The following is a 19,653-nucleotide window of genomic DNA, read 5'->3' on the forward strand; positions in this document are numbered from 1 at the left end:
TTCTTTCTCCCCAGCTTCAGGCCATGCCCAAGTTCTCACTGTCATTGAGGTCCCACTATTGGCTTTTCATATGAACTGCAAAGAGCTGTTGGACAACTGAGACTGCGAGACTTAAGTGACGTTAGTCTCAGGAAACTGGCATTTGAACTTGATACTTTTTGCCCCAAAAAATGTTTCACAGCAAACAACCTATTAATCTTGGATCAATTCTTCTGTCTCCTCTAATGATATTAGCTGGGAGGGCAAGAGTGAAGTCTTATCCATAGCTGAGTGTCAGTCAAAGAAGGTGACGGATGATCAATCCGATGTTGCTGTTTTCTCTTCTCTCTGAGAGTGAAAGTACCTGTGACTTTCTGTCAAGAATGTTAATAAAGATGGGACTGGAGCAAATGTTCCTTCACCACTTGGTTTCTTGAGCAGTGACTGGGAGAACCCATCCCTATGTCATTATCCATTTCATGCTTTGCTGCCATAATGGAGATTTAATTAGGTTGCTGTTGAATTAATTGCCTGTATGGTTTGCTTTTCCCAAGCAGAAATCTGGAAGACTTTAGCAAATTATGGAGGCTTGAATTTGCCTGATTTCCTGCAGAAAGTGGGGTCAATAGGTCTCAGACTGTAGACACACTCTTCAGGCAGGCAGCAGGGGGTTGGCTCTTAATGGCACTTGAGAGATGCTTAATTGCCTTTTTGAAATGTTTTTCTCAAATGAGAGGCTTGGTTCTCCCATCCATTAGTGTGTGTCTACAGGCTTTTCCCTCCCTCCATCATCCTTTAGTAGATACGTGAGCAAAAACACCTCAAAAGTTGCCTTATTTTTCCTATGTTATAAGCAGCAGAATTCTCACGCCTTTCTGAAAGTAGTAGAAGTTGGAATTTAAGTAATGTACCTAAAACTTAGTTTTTTAAGAGAAAGCATCATAATTTTTCATAATAATCATAAATTTCATCATAATAATGCTTGCACACATACATTTGTATTTTTTCTGTAAGTACCTAAAATAGTCTTAGATGATAGAAGAGGAATAATCATTTTCCAAGGATATTATAGCAAGTAATTTGTCAGGAAATGCTGTGGCCAGAGAGAAAAAGTTGCTAGGTAAACTTCGAGCAGGAGCCATTAATTTAGGTGGCAATGCTCACCCGTAAGTGGTGAATACAGCATTGTCCGTAGATTACTTTACCCGTTATTTTTTGGTGTAGGGCCGAAACATAAGATTTTCTTGGCACTCTGCTGAGTATGATGTTAAACCTCTGCTTCAAGTATTAATGAAAAGAGGTTTCTGACAGTTGTTTTAAGAAGCTGCTCGACATTACAAGGGTCATTTAGGTAATAGCAGTCTTGGGGTGGGGGTTGTGTGGAAACGAGTCTGTAAAGCTTTAATGAGATGGATTATGCTCTGGTAACATTTAGATTGTGATTTGCTGTAGGAATTATTGAAGCTGGAGGAAAATCAGATGGCTGTCCCCATCTGCCACCAGTCTTCTAGTAAAATTAGCAAAAGTATGTATAAAAGCTTTAATTTTAGAAAATGTAATAACCTGAAAGCAGATTTGTCTTTGCATATATCAGTTGCTAAAGTAATGGATATGTATTTTCTGAATTACTGAGTGTAGTCCTCTGTTATCACAGGTAGCCACATCTCTTTTATGAACCAAAGTTCCATATTATGCTGTTACTATTTCTACATTATCCTGTTACTCCTCTTGGGTAAAAACTAGAATTTCATGCTTTCCATTAGGAACTTCAGTTTATGTTGAATGCTGCTTGTACCAGCAGAAGATTAGTCCTTCTTTCCAACTGTTTCAGGAAGTCTGCTAAAGGATATTACTCCTGCTGACAGATCCTTGCCTGGAACATACCCTTAGACTGTCCTGGATAAAACAGTGTGCCAATGCTGTGCTTAACTTTAAGTTTCTCTTTTTCACCTCACATATTTATCCCCCGTTTCAGTATTGATGTGTTCATAGAAGTAAATCATATTCGTATCATATTTTTTCCTCATTTGCTAAAATGGTCAAAATGTTATGATTTCTTTTAGTAAACAGGCTCCCTACTCTCCTCGTCCTTGAAGTTATTCTAGTTAGAGGTGTCTAACCACTAAACATGAGGAGGGTAATTGTTGGGTGCATAAAGTAACCCAAAGACTAAATAAGGAAACCGAAAATTGCAAAGTTTATTTCCTGCAAATATGAGCTGATAACTTTCAGGCTGTAAAACTTGCTTTCCTCCTGATAGAAGCAGGCTTATGGTATGAGTTTAGCTAGAGATTCTCACAGTATTTCTGTAAACTGCTGGCAGTTACTAACCTCTTATGAGCATTCATAGTTTTTACAGGCTAGGATTCAAGACTTCCCTGCAAAATAGCATCACTCAGTTTCTGCTTTCCCAACTCCCCTTTCCACCTCGTCCCAAAAGGTCTTGTTTTTCCCTTTGCTTCTCTGTTCAACCCCTGCCTGGAATGTCAGCTGGAATGGAAAAGTTGAAACTGAAATGCTGGCGCTTTCATTTCTGTCGAATGGTCCCTTCACTGCTTTCTCCCCCACATTGTCGGCTCCAAAGGAGGTTGGCACATTCAGTGAGAATTTAGTTGTCTGTCTTGTCTTTTGCCAGCTGAGCTGACTTCCTTATGCTGGCAGTGTATTGAAGTAAGACTTTTAAAGTCTTAAAAGGGATGCCCTAGTTAAAATTCACGAGGAGTAGATAACTCTCTGAAATTCATCTTTGCATCTCATGCCTTTTTTTTTTTTTTTTTTATGCAATAGGTGGGTTTTTTCACTGTTGAACAAACACAGTTTCATGGAAGCTAGTACATTATTACTCTTAGTGCCTGCTTTTGCCTTTTTTGCTTTGGTACACATTTTATGACAGGTTTATGTTTTTGCTGCTTTGGTTTTGTTGTTGTTAATTCTTTTTCACTTCTGAAATTGTAGTGCTGATTAAGTTTCTATTTGTTTGAGTCCTGGCTATAAATAGAAATGTCTTGAAATAGTGATTAGTAAATAGGAATTGAGTCATGCTAGCTGGGTTCAAAAATCACCATGGTTTTCATTTTCCACAAATCTATCTGCCTCTTCCACTTTATTTTTTACCTAAAACCTCTTGTTTGCAATGTTACAGCTAGGCAAAAATAAAAATTGAATGAAGAGGGAGATTGGAATAAAGGTTTTGAGAAATTGCTGAAGTCCACTTTTGTCAGAATTGGAGAGTCAACCTGCCTGATCTGATCAAATTCCAAATCTGATGGTTAGGTCCTGGCTATGTGAATTACTCCCTACTGTAATAATTACTCCCTACTGTGATAATTCATGTTAATCAAGTTGTTTTCCTGTTCTCTTATTTTCCTTCACAGAAATGGAGCAGTGTGAGCAACCCACTCTTCCTTCCACTGATCCCACCTCAGTCCCAAGGTTTCACAGCCATAGTTCTCACCTATGACAGGGTGGAGAGCCTTTTCCGAGTCATCACGGAGGTGTCTAAAGTGCCTAGTCTATCCAAATTGTTAGTTGTCTGGAACAACCAGAATAAGAATCCACCAGAAGGTAAGACCCCATGGTAGGTGCGATGGAGGAGGGTGAAACTGGGGGTAGCATGCCTTCTTGCACCTGTTACAGAATGACCTCTCTTCTACTTCATTAATGTGTCTTCAAAAACTATTCCATGGTTACTTTCAAAATAATAACTTTGGGGTTTTTTGTGGCAATGTTTTTGAAAGTGAAATAAGAAAAGCCAAAGTAGATTCAAAGGAAAAGGCGTACCAGTGGTTGTGCTGCTAAGTTCTGAATCAAAGGTAACGGACGCTGTAGTTATAGAAGCATTTCTGTCCTTAACTTTATTTTGGGGAGTGGTAAGGAGGCACCCATCTTTGATTTGTCAGTGCTTGGTTTTATTTCTCTGTAGACAGTGTCTCATCTTAGTGAATGCTACTTCTGCTAGACAATTTTCTAGGGCAAATGCGGTTCAAAGCAGCAAAGTAGTTTGAATGCTTGGAGCTATAAAATAAGTGAATATTTTGATTCATGAAATGAAAACTTGGGACATTTTGGCTGTCTGAAAGAAGTTCCCACACCACCAGGATATCTTGTGAAAACGCTACAGCTGGCCCAGTAAGACAAGACAGATGTGCCTTTGTTTAAATGTTTCTGTTTCCAACACATATGATAACTATGTTGCTTTTTATAGTCTTTATGAATGAACCTGGTGAAGTCTGCATGGTATTTTAAATTTTCAAAGTCATGGTTATTGTAAAATAATTCATGCACCTTGTGTTAAGTACACCCCCACATTCACAGACCTTTTCCCAAATGATGTAAATGTGTAGATTATTGGAAGACTATTTGGTTTCAGAAGTATATTAACGACTCCAGTGTGAACTCAGTGCTGTAAACCTCTGGATTAATTTGTTTAATTTTCAGTAGCTGAGGTGTGCTTTGCTGCCATGGTTATATGCTGGCCTGGCATGCATCCCCCAGCATCCCCTCATGCTAGGACTTCAGTCTCAGGCTGCCCAGCCCTCACAGCTTGCTGCCTATGTTTTCAAACCCAACATCCTAATCCCATGTTTCTCTGTCTCCTTCCATGTAACACCACTGCATGTGCTGTGGCTGCTTTGCTTCCCACCAGCTCCCTGGTATCCCAGAACTGGGCTGCCTGCCTCGTGAGACCATGCTGCTCTTACTCTTCTCCCATTTCCTCAGCTGGAAGCATAGGTCCTGATGTTGGTGAATTCCTTTACAAAATCACCATGGAGTAAATGGGAGAGCCAGGAGGCATTGCCCTATGTAAAGGAAGGTAGCTAGGCTTGGCCTGTGGCAATCCTCTCCAGTGCCAGACAACCGCTCCAGTACTGCTCGTTTTATTTCCATGCCTCTTGCTTCCTAGGATGAGCTGCTTCCAAGTCTCAAACACTCATGCTAAAATCCTGAGTATTGTTCTGGGTAATTAAAGCCTCCGGTTCTCATTCTTGATTAAATACTGCAAATATAGTAGCAGTAAATGAGTTTGTTTCCTGTATGCTGTACATATGAATCTGTCATTGTTATCTGAAAATGGGGTGATTTTGTGGGAGAATAAATGTTGCCTTCTAGGAATAATACTTCCAAAAAATGCTTTATTTGGTGGTATAGAACCTTGCGGACTCTTCTGTCTTCTATAGTGAATGATGAGTGTTGTTAGGACTGCCTGCTTTGTAATTCTTTTTTCAGAGGCTTCAGCTGCTGCTGTTTTCCGCTATTCTGTATAGCAGCAAGATAAAATGTAAAAATTAATCCCTGAGCACTTGTCTCAATTTACCATCTTCTAAAAGCTTCTCAGAACCAAGCTATTGCTACCGTTTACTTGGCTCATTTGCCATTTTGGCAAGTTGCTCCAGTTTAAAGCAGAGTAGCTTAACTGTTTGCTTTTAAAAGTGTTCTGTAATACTGCTGTGTTAAACACTTCAAGCTGAGTGGTTTATTAAATGTTTTGCAGTCCTTTAGAGTGAGAAGTGTTGCGTATAAATTGATGGTAACGGGAATTTTTGCAGTAAGAAGTTTTTTCTAAAAGCAAAAATGCTTGGTGTTATATTCAGTTACGTAAACACTGAATGCGAGTGGGTTTAACACAAATGGATTGTTTCCACGTTTCCCTTGAGTCTGAGATACAGCAGAATCAAAGCAAATAAATCATTAGAGTGATCTTTTTTCTTAAATCATTCTATTATTCTTGCATTTAGAAATTCTTGAAAATTAAGGTGTGCTTAATTTTTTCTGCCTCAATTACCACTAAGTCATCAATTAGCTTCCAAAAAAAGAAAAAAAAAAAAAAGGTGCCTTTGCCTGGAGAACTTAAAATTGTGGATTTGAGAGTACAGTTGAAAGCAAGGCAGTTTTGCCCTTACATTAGCCTAAGCATTGCATTGAAGCAGATAACTATTTGTTTCTAGTGTCCCTTGTCCCTTTATTGCTGTTATAACCATTGCAATCTCTTGGCCTATGGCTAGAGAGAGGTCAGTTTGATTAAATTAACTTGTTTTATTCCAGATCCACGCAGGGCATTCCACTTGGCTCTTCAGCTAGTCTCTCGTTCAGTCTGTCTATTAGTGATCCTAATCCTTGGACTTCAAAGCTTCTGCTGTTTATAGCCTGTTAAAGCCAGGAAGTTTCTGATGGATTAGAGCAAGGAATGAGTTTGAAGTTTGTAATGTGCACCACTGTCACTGATAAAGTATGGTTTATTACCCTACAGTAGTATCTGCACTTTTATGGCTATTCGCTTTTAATTGGTTATAGTAAAGCTGAGGCGCTTAACCTCCTAGAGCATCAAGTGCTGTCTTTCCTGGTCCTTTCCATGTAAGGGACACGTTTCGGTACAGTAGCAAATCTTGGCTTTTGTTGTTGCAACCCTTTGTGTGTTTGTTTTGTTTTGCATGTGTAAGTGTGAGGGCTGGGTGAAGGACATCCGAGTTGTCTTCCTTAGTGATTATGTAGGGTAAATTGAGAATTGGATTTAGGTTTCCTGAGATGTAGCTGGTGTAGTGCCACACGAATATGACACATGGTTGCTCCTTTCTCTCTTTCCTCTGTCAACACCAGAAAAATATTATAATTGAAACTTACATTGTTATCGAAGCAATATGTATTGGAAATAGATGTGAATCTGTCCCTAAGAATGGAAAGTTTTGACATACATGCAAATTCTAAAATTAGTGTTGGGCTTTGGGTTTTTTGTTTGGTTTTTTGTTTGTTTGGGTTTTTTTAGTGAATGCTTATGTACTTGTAATAATGCCTTTATGTAATGAAAATAAGCAAACTCAGGACTTAAGAGGAAAACAGAATAAAAATGAAATATTTTCTTTTAAATATTATACAAAATTTAAGATGCTGCACCCCTCAACAAATGCGATATTGCGTAAGATAAAAATCCTTTTTTGCTTGTCCTCAGCATTTAGTAAAGTTTGTGTGAAAAGATATATTTGTCAGCATGATCTGAAAATGAATTAATGGTGATTTTTGTCAGACAATTCACAAGACTGAATTGTGGTCATTCTGCCGTCAGTACTGCTGAGCATCCCTCAGTGCAGGTAAGAGGCTGTAGCTGATCTCGTCTTCTGCGCTGTGGAATGGTAACATGTATGGGGAGCGTGCAAACTGTATGGAAAGCAAACTCCTTGCAAATCCAGGCCTGTCGGGGCAGATGCAGCTCTGATACGACTGACAATTTTTGTGTTACGTTGGCTGATAACAAATAAGCAGGGCAACTGATTAGTTGAACAGCTGACTGGAAAGCTTTCACCCCAGTAACATACAAAAGCATAAAGTTGGAGGAAAAAGTAGCTACATGTATATGGGCTAGAAATCAGTAGCAATTTAAAGAATGTTTTTACCTTTGTCCTATGAGTTTGCAAGGACCACTCTCGTAATTTAAAATGTTTGAGCGCTATGTGTGCAAGTCTGAGCTCATCACTCTCCATTTCCTTTAGAATCAGTGAAAAGAAACGAGCACCTCCATCTAGCCTCTGTTAGGTATTTATTTTAGAGTGAACTAAATCATCCCTCCAGAAGTAACCCTTTTTACCTTCACTGAGTATGAAGGAAGCACAAGGTGACTAGTACAAGCTTAAATGACTAATCTGTAGTCACCTAACTGTGTGTTCTGAGTTTCTACTTGTTTTGGTATACTGGTACTTGAATGCGATGAAGGACAGATAGGCTGTGTCACAAGTTCTTGAGAAATAAACAAAAATTAATGAGCACTAAAAAACCCAATGTTTCCATTATTTTTCTTGGGCCAATAGTTCTTGTAGCTGAGACACTGACCAGACACAACTTCTGCCTGCTGAATGGGAGCAACTCATTTCTTACTGTGCCGCAGTTTCCACGTCTATGAAATGAATACAACAATATTGTCTTAGATAAAATGCTTTGAGACCTGTAGTTTAAAACTGCTATGTAAGTAGCATTATTTGTGGCATTATTGTTAGGTAGATGATGAGATTTCTAATTAGAAAGTTAGCATTTGCTTTGAAATCAAAGTAAAATACGAATAATGAAGGAAACTGCTTTTTATAGGTTTAATTTAATCTCAGTACTTTCAAAACATTTACAAATATTTATGTATCCTGGCTATATAACCAGTAGATTAACTGGTTATTCCCATTTTGCAGCTTTAGAAGCAGGTACACAGACTTGAAGTCTTCACCGTCATTAAGTAATTCAGCTTCAGGGCAAGGAAGTGATTCAAGAAGGTCTTGTGCTTTAGCCTTTATTTCACTTATTTGAACACACTGCCTTCCCACAGTTTCTATTTCGGAGATATCATAAACATAGGTATGTGTAAAGAGGTGGAAGCTTTACTGTGTCTTTTGAGGTCATTGCTGAATCTATGCACCAAAGTCAGAATGCTGTGCGTTGGCTGAGACTGGAAACCAACAGTCTAATCTTTTGGTTTTGAACTCAAAATGTGAGCAGTGTCTTAGCAAAAAAAAATACAACTGCAACAGATGAATGTGTGAGCAACACAGATGTCCTGTGCGAACATTAAGTTTTCAGAGTGCTTATGATGGTAAAAACATTGGATCTTATATGTGAAATAGTGGAGAGAAAATACCACATATGTTGATGATTTTAATCTGGAACCTTAAAGCTTTATAGAATCATTTTGTTGATCTTAAGTGCTGTCTGGATTTAGAGGATGTGATCTCTTCTCTGTGTCTTTGACTGAGTTTTACATATATTCTCAGCCATACATGGTATGCAAGAAGCCTGTCAAAACAGCAGTAATGTCAGCAGGCCCATGACTGTATGTATAGTATTGATATTTCAAAGCTTTTAGTCTTTTTATTATAGGGAAAAAAGATATTTTTTTCACTCTGCATCCATTAAAATAAATATTGTGGTCCAGTTGTCTGCTGTTGGGAATATTTGTGTAGACAGGATATTTTTTTGTTTTCTCCATCAGCCAAATACATTTGCCCTTTCATTTGTATTTGTCTAAATTGCTAGTTCTGAAATTCAAGAAAATCTTAAGAAAGTACTAAGTTTAAAAAAATAGTGAGAAAGTCTTCAGTGGCAGGTTTTTTGCATACTGTGCCTTTAATAGTCAGCACTGGTGGAAATGGGTTGTTTTCTCTTTAGGGTTTGAATTAATTTGGCTTCTTGGCGATGGACTTAATGCCATTTTCCTTGATTAGGTACAGAACTAATTCATAATAGTTTTAGTCTTCCATGAATCATCTTATGAACATTTTGCAATGTTATTTCCCCAGGAAGTCTAGAAATTTAGCTACACAAACTCAGCTTCACAAAACTGGGCTCTAAATAATGTCCTAGAAACCAATATTCTGTTTTGTTTTATGTAAGAGGAATTCTGTGCATTACTGTGGACCAATATAAAAATCGTAAGTAGAAAGCACCTGTTCTGAACAGATTGTTCGAAGTTGAAGCGGTTGAGGTGCCTGGACAGACTTTTTCAGTCAGCCATTATTGAAAGAATTCTGGTAATAAACATACGTAACATACTTGATGCTGTGGTTTCTGACAGTTTTTTTGAAACTTCAGATTCCAGCTAAGTTCTGCCATTCAGTCTTTGAGACTGAAAAAGTACTTGTTAGGCTTCTATCATCCATGTTGAATTAGTTGAATTCATACAGACTACTATAGACCAATTAGAATGAGCATCAAATAAAAGATTTTATAAAAGATCAGGTATGAGAGTTGAGCGTGGTGTATGGGATTCTTTGCAACTGCAGGTACATACAGAGGAGCAGTTTAGAGATATTTTCTGCTAGTTCCTATTGATCTTAGTCTACCTTCCACAACTTCAGGGCTTTCCTTTTTACAGTTCCAAGTGGGCTCCATAGAAGTTGTGGGAAGCCTAAACTTAATATGAATCAATATTGTAGTGCCAGCTTATCAGCAGTCATGAGAGCAGTCCTAGCTGTTATTACTGAGCAAGTAAAACGGGAAAAGCATGTTTCAATGAGTGTCTTTGTATGAATCGTCAAAATGCCATTATTTTAGCCAATAAGTGGATCTTATTTTAATTTGTCATATTGCTCTTAATACTGGCAAACATTCAGTTCTTGCTATCAAGTGTACACTGTATTTCCAGCTCCTCCTCATTATCCTTACCTGCTGCTACAATTGCAAATGCAGCAAACCATCTGCATTCAAGGGTTACTTGCTATTTTTGAACTTGATACTGCTTAGAATGGGTGTCCCAAGAATATTGGCTAGCTCTGTACAGTAGGTGTGTTGATTCTCACTTTCCCTAGGTTGTGTTGAAGCTGGAAATGGATGATTAATAATTAGAGCAAGTAACTTCCTATATAAATACACTTTTTGCTGAGTAGATAGATAATAATGCATCTGCTGCTGAAGGACTCCTTTAGATGCTGTTAACTTCTCAGTTTCTGGGAAGCAAGGATTCAGAGTGATACTATTTAACAACATGACGGTACCATTTTCTCTTTGAAAAGAAATCATATGCTCCATAGAAATATTACTCTTTTTAATGATCTCTCTTTTATGTATGATATAACAGTTTGTTTAAAGCTGAGAAACAGGGCTGCATTTCAGACTAAAAATTCATTTTTATATCTGAGCCTTTTGCAAGCTTAAGTTACTTAGATTTTTGTTACAAACATCTGATGGCAATCCTAAAGAGGTGTGGAAAGTGACAGGGATTTTTGGTGTGAGATGTTATTCCTTTAGGTGGTTGTTGTGTTAAAGGGCAAAGTAATTTGGCAGCAAATAAACCCTCTTGCATTCCAGCTTGCCCTCAGATATCAGAGGGGCTGGGGGCAGCTAGGATTAAATTCCGAGTGATGCCCAGTTCGGCGTTATAATTCCGGTCGCGTTCAATATATTGAACTGTCATGACTATGGATGCATTAATAATACCATACATCTTCAATCTAGTTATGTTCCATGAACTAGCATGGCCACACTTTGAGTTTGATTGTGTTCAATGAGAACTCTCATCGCTAGATTAACGAATAGTGTAGTTTATTGAAGCAACAGATGCACAAGTTCTTTTGGATTGCTGGTGATAAAGTCACTGTCTGCAAAGCATATGCAAATACTAAGAATGTTAGTAATATAGCCTGGCTACAAACACGTTAAGTCATAAAGCAACTCTATGGAGATTTCTAAGTTTCCCAGGGAGGCACTCGGTATAACCAAGTGTTCAAACCTTACCCAGGTGTCCCTATAGGGGGTAAGAGAAGCTCAACTCGTTTACTGATCCCAGAAGTCAGAGGTGGTCAGCAATGGTATCTTCCTGACTGCAGTGGTATCTTCCCTGATATTCACCTCTCTCTCACGATTGTCCTCCCTTCTCTTCCTTATGTCTTACGTGTAATTCACTGGGAGTTGTAGCTGAGAAATGCATATTTAGAGGATGGGAGGTTTTGCTGCTCTTCTATATTTGAGTGTTTTAAATGGGAATGTAATTACAGCACTTTTTTGACCCTGCAGTTTGTGGAAATCATCTTGAAATCATGCTTGGAAAATTTGCTGCGAGACGTGGACTTGCAGGACTTAATGGTGTCATTGCAGGCTGGCCAGAAATACAGCCATGTATGTGGTTGTTGGGGATTGCAAGCCCATTAGAAGAGGAAGCTGTGTTTGGAAAAGTTGGGAAACTGCTGATTTTGTGTTCAGAAGACCACATGCTGTTTTCTGTAGGCAGCTCCTGCAATCAGTGCATCAGTAGTCCTAAGTAGCACAAAGTGCCACGAATGCCCTAAGTCTTGTTGCCAAAGAGCAAGTGTAAGTGTTACTCAAATACTCTTCTCTCGTAATTATTTCAGTACAATGTGCAACAGGTGCCCGTCATTCTCTTCAGACTCGGTATATACGTAGACTTATGTACAGTCCAAAGAGCTTTATTTTCATATTTTACCTCTGTCTTCTGCTGCATCCCAGAAAGTCCTCACTGGTTTTAAAAGAAGTGAGAATAATTCCTAGGCCAAACGTGCATTTTTACTTTTGTATGCTTTGAGGTTTTTATGCCATCATGTAGAACTTCATCTGCCTTCTTGTCTTGGGCTACTTTTATCTTTGTCATACTCTGTTAAAAGATGCAGTGCCCTCTTACTGTAGGAATAAAGCATGTGCTTTTACCTTAGAGTTCTAATAAAGTCTAATAAACTGAGAATTTCCCCCATATATGTTTTGCTAGTGCTGAGGTTTCTCATAGGTTTCCAAACAGTATCTGAAAATTCAGAGCATGGTATTACAGAAGTGGCAGACCCTGTCTCTGACTTTTCTAAGCCACGTTCTTCCTATGCATAAAAAAGAAAAGTACAAATACTCTTCTTATGTGGTCTTTTAAAATAAATATAGAAAGTTGTAACCTTCCTGATGGATTCTAAAACTTTGACTTCTGAAGTAGCTGTTGCGTTTTTTTATTGACTGTATATTTCTTTTGTAGTTCCTGCAGCAGGGCTAATATTGAATACTTGTATCACTGAGTGGAGCCTGCCGTCCTCTGTGATAGTCATTTTTGCCCAGGCTGCCAAAGTGGTTACCCAGGTCTCATTGTGTCATGACATGTCCATGTGCTTCCACCTGAGGCTGTAGATACAGCAACCTTCAGTATCAGGTCAGCCTCCAGGAAGCAAGTGGTTTTATGCTTGCTTTCATTTTGCGTGCTGCAGAGTAACTGGTACCCTAATGTTTTATTCAAAGTTTCTCAAAATTGGTAATATTTTCCATTCATTAATTTAAGTCCAAATTCAGAAACTATGTAGTATGTTTCTCAAAGCACAGATTTTTTACAGTAAAATACCTCTTTTTGAGAATTGGTCATTTTGAGAGGCTTTCCAAGACCTTAGTAAATCATGTGGATTTAACAGGATTTACTGACATCTGAGATGCATGCTGATTATAATTAGATTACATCTTAATTTTTCATACACTCTTCATTACTTTTCTTCTGTTACCATACTTTTATGCAAGTGGCATGTCTGTTATTAAGCTATCAAACAGTTGATTTTCCGAAGAGCTAGAAGTTTAAAGTGTCCATGTTTGCTTACTTCTCTAAAGTATTATTTTTCACTCCTAGTGACTTTTCAGTTACAATTTTTGTTTCAGTGTGTTTCTTGCACTGAAATAAGATCTTTGTTGCAATTTGGTTGTCTTTTTTTTGTGTGTGTGTGTGTGTAGCAAACATGAAAGGAAGAAAAGCGTGAATAAAAGAGAACTTAACATGTATAAAGTGTAAACCTCGATACCTATAAATACAAACTTACAAATGCACACGTACCTATGGCAATTCTGATTGCTACTGAAACACTTGTGACAGTGGAGTCTTTTGGGGATCTAGCAGGCTGCTTAAAATTATTTGATGCTGATTTGGGGATTATAATTGGATAATTATAGGCAATTAGCCTAGGGTCTTTAAGTAGCTTGCAAATGTTGAACAGTCTACAGTCTTTATGAGGCCATGATATATGTCTTTGTGAAGTACTTGTAACTGTCTTAAATACAGATACTTCCATGATGTATGATAAACCAGTAAGCAAGCAGTGAGTTGACTTGAAAGTACTAATTTGTAATAAACATTTCCCGTCGTTCAGTGTTACTGCCTTCTGAGGTTAGGATGACTAGTAAGATGAAAATTTTGGCATTTCGGTGGTGTCTTACTGGAGTCACTGTTTCAGGTTATAGTTCAAGCAAGGGATTTCAAAGACTTTATAATGCTGAGAATAAAACGAGCTCATTGCACTGTAATGGGAGTCCATGGCTCTTGAACATTTTTGTTGTGGCCCCAAGGCACTTGCTGTATCTCCCCAACTGCTGCCTGACTGTGACTTTCATTGGAGCCCATCGGTAGCATGGTTGAATCCTTCTGACTGGCTACTAATCAATATTATAAGCCAGTGAAGTGAGGATCAGTGATGTCTCTTGCCTTCTACTAGAAGCAAAAGGGGTGAGTAAAACTGGACAAGAACTTGCATACTTGTCAAATACAGGCCATGGTCTATAAGACTGCTAAGATAAAGGTAGATTTTACAGTCACTTTTTCAATCTCTCAGTAAAAACCTCGAGGTAGGAAAACAAATACAAATTTTGCCAGTAAATATCACAGTGTTTCTTCTGCTTTCTTTTGGCCACCCATGCATGCCAATCCTTCTTTCTAAAAGACAGCTCCCAGAAAAACTGACTTTTGAAGACTCTCAGTGTGGTTTGGAAAGACAGCTTTGTTTTCCATGTGAAGTAGCGTTTGGACTCTAGTGTCTTTAAGCAATGTGCAGCTCTGTGTTTTATTTAAGTGTTGTGTGAGCTGTTAAATCTGAGAAGCATAGTGGCAGTGAGAGCATGGACACCTGTTCCTGGGAGCAAGTTATACTTGTACGCGTTCATAGGTTCATAGAGTTTGAGGCAGAAGGGATGGTAACATCATGTGGGTTGACTTGTAAGTCATGAGTCCCCACATCGCCTTTCTTTTCAATTCAGTGACTTCTATCTAACTTGAGTGCATCTTCTATAATAATACTCAGTCTTGTTCAAAGACAAGATGCACAGAATCAGCTGCTGTCCTTGTTGACTTCTTCTGGAGGTTAACCACTGTTACTGTTAAAAATCTCTGCCTTATTTATACTGGCTTCAGATTCCAGCCATTGTTTTTTGTTATGTCTTTCGTTGGTTGAAGGTATGTGGCATTTTTCTTCCTGTGTAGATAGTTGTACGTGTTTATCAAATCCACTTTTCATTCCTTCTTTTTATAAGCTAAACAGATTGATCTCCAAGTTCCACCAAAAGGCATTTTCTCCTACCCTCAAATAACTTAAGTGGTTCTTTCCCGCATGATTTCCAGTGTTTTAACATGCTTTGAAAAATACAAACACCAGAATCAAACAGTATTTTAGCATCTGTCTGACTATGTCTGCATACAAGGAAAATTTCCCTCCACTCCCCCTGCCCCATTTCTTACTACTTACACATCTACGTACGCAAGAGTTACATTAATTCTTTTTGCTCCAGCAGCATGCTGAGAACTAAGGTCCACTCTGACCCTTTAATCCTTTTTCAACAACTGCTTTTAGGGAAAAAGTTGCCTTCATCTTAGTGTTTAACTGTGTTGAGTTGTGTCAGACTGGTTTTTGTTCAAATGCATCTAGTTTACTAAGCAGTCCAGAGTACGCTGTGTAACCTCATTGTCCTCACTTTTTTTCATGTCTCCAGGCTTTGTGTCACTTGCAAATTGCACTGGCAATTTATGTGTATTTCAGATCGCTGATGAAAATGTCAGTGGCTTCAGGTCCAGTTTCAGTTCTTATAGAGTTCACTTACCACAGAATCACAGAATGGGTGAGTTTGGAAGCCATCTCTGGAGATCATCCTGCCCAGGCCCCTGCTCAAGCAGAGTCACCTAGAGTGGGTTGCACAGAACTATTTCCAGATGGGTTTTGAATATCTCCAAGATGGAAACTTTACTGCCTCCCTGGGCATCCTGTGCCAGTGCTCAGTCACCCTTACAGTGAAAAAGTGTTTCCTCGTGTTCAGAGAGAGCCTCTTGTGTTTCAGTTTGCACCCATTGCACCTGGGCTTGTCCCTGGGCATCAGCAAAAAGAGCCTGGCTCTGTTGTCTTTACATCTTCCCTGCAAGTATTTGGGTATATTGATGAGACCCTCTCTGAGCCTTCTCTTCTCTAGGCTAAACAGTCCCAGCTCTCTCTGCCTTTTCTCATAGGACAGATGCTCCAGTCCCTTCATCAGCTCTGTGCTGGACTTTCTCCAGTATGTCCATATCTCTCTTGTACTGAGGAGCCCAGAACTGGACACAGTACCCCAGGTGTGGCCTCACTGGTGCTGAGCAGATAGGAAGGATCACCTCCCTCGAGGTGTATCCTTTAAACAAGTTTTCATTTGACACAGAGAACAACTTACAAATTCTCTGAGCAGTCACTTCGTAGTTGATTTAAAGTATTTTTGCTTATTTTTCTTATCATATATCATTGTCATTCTCTCTGTCTCACCAGTGTAAGAAACTCAAGTGTTCATCTATCTACTGTTCACGAGGTACTTAAACTCATCTTACAATGCTCTCTTTTCCCTCAAATTTTCATTAAAATATGTTTATTGTGAAAGCTGGAAGAAACCAACAAATCACATTTGTAGTTGTTTAGTTATTAATTAAACTACTTTTGATGAATTTGTGCTTTTGGGATGCATCGTACTGTAATAATGTCTACTGTTAAGCTTTGTGCTAGAATTTGTATATGTTAAATACGTGCATTTAGAATTAATGTTTAATATTCAGTCCTTAGTTGTGTTTCTTTTAGCTTGGTGCTCTTGCCTGCAGTTATACTTTTGTAGGAATAGAATCGGATTTCAAAAAATTTTTGAATATATGCAAAAGCCTGCAGAAACTGTTAATGTGACCCTTAAGGTGCTACATTTTAAACACATGGCAAGAAATGGAAATCTAATCTCATTGTAGAGTGAATTGGATCCAGTTTTGTATCTACAGGTTTTTTTATTACTAGTTAAATCATCGTTTGACTTGTGAATTTTCATGATTATGTACTCCAGTGCTCTGTTCAACTTGTAAGGATGCTGTAGGGCACAAGTAGTATCCTTTTGCATTTATCTAACTTAATTTATCACTGTCACTTAGGTCTTTGAAGATGAAAGAAATTACTCATACACAGAATCTACTCCCTAACTGTCAATAGCGATTAACGTTTTAGGTGTATCTAGATTTTTAACTGATATAATAAAATTTAGTTTTCTCAGCACTTGATAGAACTAATGTTCTTTTTCAAATTCTTTATGACCCTAGACTTGCAGTCGGTGATTGTATACTGCCGCTTCAAATTCTTTTAAATAGTTGCAGTTGAATAAAATATCTTTTCTTGCTGTGTGTCCTAAACCAATACATAGTATTGCTGAGTCTTTTTATGTGATTATTCCAGACTGCTCTTCTGGGCAAGCTGTCCCCCATACAGCTGTCTGTGAAGGTCTCTAGAGAGCAAAAGAGGGAAATGTAGCTGACTTCTGTCTCTCGCCTTCATATGCTTACATGTTTGCCTAACTGCAGGTCAGGTGTAAACTGGCCATTAAGAAGCTTTTGTTTAAGATGTGAAGAGAAGCTAAGACAGATGAGAAGACTTGTTGAGAAGTAAAGTATAATATTGAATTCCATTTCTTTTAATTTTTCTCTCTAGATTCCCTCTGGCCAAAGATTCGTGTTCCCCTGAAAGTTGTTAGGACTGCAGAAAACAAACTTAGTAACCGCTTCTTCCCCTATGATGAGATTGAGACAGAAGCAGTGTTGGCTATTGATGATGATATCATTATGCTAACCTCAGATGAACTCCAGTTTGGCTATGAGGTAAGAGAATCGTTTTTTTTCCTGTCTCTTAGGCTGTCTGCTTCAACATTGCATATGTATATAAAGTGGAGGAATCACTGCACAGTCTCCTGATTCAGATTGTTTTATCTCTTTTTACTGTAACAGTTCAATACCGACTGAAATATTTTTACACATATTCATTACTTTATGGAAAAAAATGCCAGCTAACAGAAAATTTTCGGTAACTGGCAGAGTAAAGCCAAGAGACTCCAGAAAATGTTGTGTAATTGGTGTAATGGAAGCAGTCTGGAGACTGTGAATTGCATTCTTCTTAACAGTTTCAAAGAGTTTTCAGACAAATCAGAAGTGCTATCCAAGTTAATGTGTCTTGATGGACAAGACAAGTTTCAGAGATTAAGTGTTGAGAACAGAGGAGGCCTCTTGAGGACATGCTGGGGTAAGGTGGAGGGTAATGAAAAGAGGAACTGAAGAATGTCAAGGAGGGGATGCATGTATCATATGCTTGAAATGGCAAAGCTTCAACAGCTGCCATTGTAATGAGGGTAGCAACAAAAAGAAAGTTTGTCCAAATCAGTTACCCTGAGGCAGTACAAAGAGGTGAAAGTCTTCGTAGGCATTTGAGTTGTTAAAAAGTGCACTTACTTAAAGCAACACTGTTGTCTTCTTTCCAAAACTTTGGTTTGAATGAGTTAATTTTTGTCTTTCATTTGTATTTGAGTTTATGACACAGTGCACAATCTGACATTACTGTTATGTGTGTATTTAAGACAAACATGCTGTATTTGTAAATAAATCAGAAATATTGGAAAGTGGAATATCATACTTTAAGAAAGGTTGGTCACACTTGTACCGGCAATATCAAGAGCAAAACAACACCAGGCTTCATACGTGAGAGCTAGAACACGAAACTATTACCTAAATTGAGTGAAAATATGAAAACCACTTTTCTAAAGGGTAGAATGCAAACTAAATGTGATAGGTGTCTCATTTTTAACAGTCTTAAGTGTAGTTGTTAACACAAGAAGATATTTTTTTAAGAAATGTTGGGAGTTCTTTAACGTGAATACATATGTGGTAAAATATGGCTCTTACTCCCCCTCAAGTGAAAGAGACTGTTAGCAAGTAACGAGCTTTTGGACTCAAGAAATGACTTGTGGTAATGTAGGTATGCTGATGTAATAACAAAGATGTTAAGTAGTGGAGACAGAGGTTTAATCTATCATGTGTGTCTCCAGAAAGGAAATACTTCCCTTGCCAGGTTAAGAGTAACGGGTTAGTACATGAAGTGTGAAAGATGGAATGAAGAGAAGACAACTGAAGGAAGGGGTTTTTTTTTGGCCACATATGCATTCTCTATACTTTGTTGTCTATACTGAGTGTTTTAAGTGGTGTACTGCAACAGCAGAGCAGTCAAGTGTTGGCAGTTCTGCACGTTGACTTATTTTTGCCTGTTGGTGCTATAACTGCTAGTTTTGAGGGTGAACTGATAGGATGAAAGATAGTAAATCCATAACGTGCCTGCTGTGTAAATCCTGGCTCCGTTTGCAGTTTGATTTTCATTTTCATCGAGCTGTCTCAAAGTAAATAAAAATAAGTTTTATAAAAACCTAAGTGAATGTGGAAATAGTTCCAAATGAATCTCTGCTACAGGCAAAGCAGGCTTGAAGAGCTTCAAAGCAGAGATTGAAACTGCAGCTGAGTTTCAGCTGTGTCAGCCAGAAGTTGTGAGAAGTAGAAGTGAGGTGCTGGTGCGTCTGAAGTGTTAATTTAAACATCCTCAGTGGAGAATATGTGTAACGTCACATATATTAAGTCTCACCACTTAGGCAGGAAAGGGTTATACTCATGAAAAAAAAAAATGAGGCAAAGTAATGTTGATGTGAATTCCCCTGTAATCAGTGTGATTAGGTGGCAGTTGGGACTCTTCATCCTCATGTCTAGCTGTTGGACCTTGCTGGCTAATTTATTGGCCTTCTGTAGACCATATGCATTTGTTGCGGGGACTATCTGAGTAACAGTCCTTATATTCAGTGTGTGAATATAACTGTTTGGACACAAGATTGTTTAGTCTGGCAGACTAAAAACTATTACTTTTGCAGTTTTTTGCATTTTATTATAAATCCCATTCCTTTTTGATTCTGGGAATTCAGCTAACTACACAGCCACATCGATGGAAAATTAAAATGCCTTATTGAGCAGATAGTTGAGACAAACCCGTAGGTAGTTTGAATACTTATATTTTGAGATTGCTTTTTATTTTCCCCTGTAAAATAAATTAATAGAAATGTCTTTGAATACACAAGCACAGCAGACTTTTATAAATCCACAATTTTCCTCATGTAGAGGGT

General features: G+C 38.2%; 1 protein-coding gene across 1 annotated transcript in view; it reads left to right on the forward strand.

The window, feature by feature from the left end:
- EXT2 (exostosin glycosyltransferase 2) overlaps positions 1-19,653 on the forward strand; it is a 74,983-nt gene that overhangs the window by 41,495 nt on the left and 13,835 nt on the right. Inside the window, exons 8-9 of the mRNA XM_009895624.1 lie at positions 3,354-3,543; positions 17,157-17,323. Of these exons, the coding sequence (XP_009893926.1) occupies positions 3,354-3,543; positions 17,157-17,323 (357 nt within the window). The remainder of the gene's footprint in view (positions 1-3,353; positions 3,544-17,156; positions 17,324-19,653) is intronic.

The sequence above is a fragment of the Charadrius vociferus genome, unplaced genomic scaffold, assembly GCF_000708025.1.
Source record: "Charadrius vociferus isolate BGI_N301 unplaced genomic scaffold, ASM70802v2 scaffold111, whole genome shotgun sequence".
NCBI lineage: Eukaryota > Metazoa > Chordata > Aves > Charadriiformes > Charadriidae > Charadrius > Charadrius vociferus.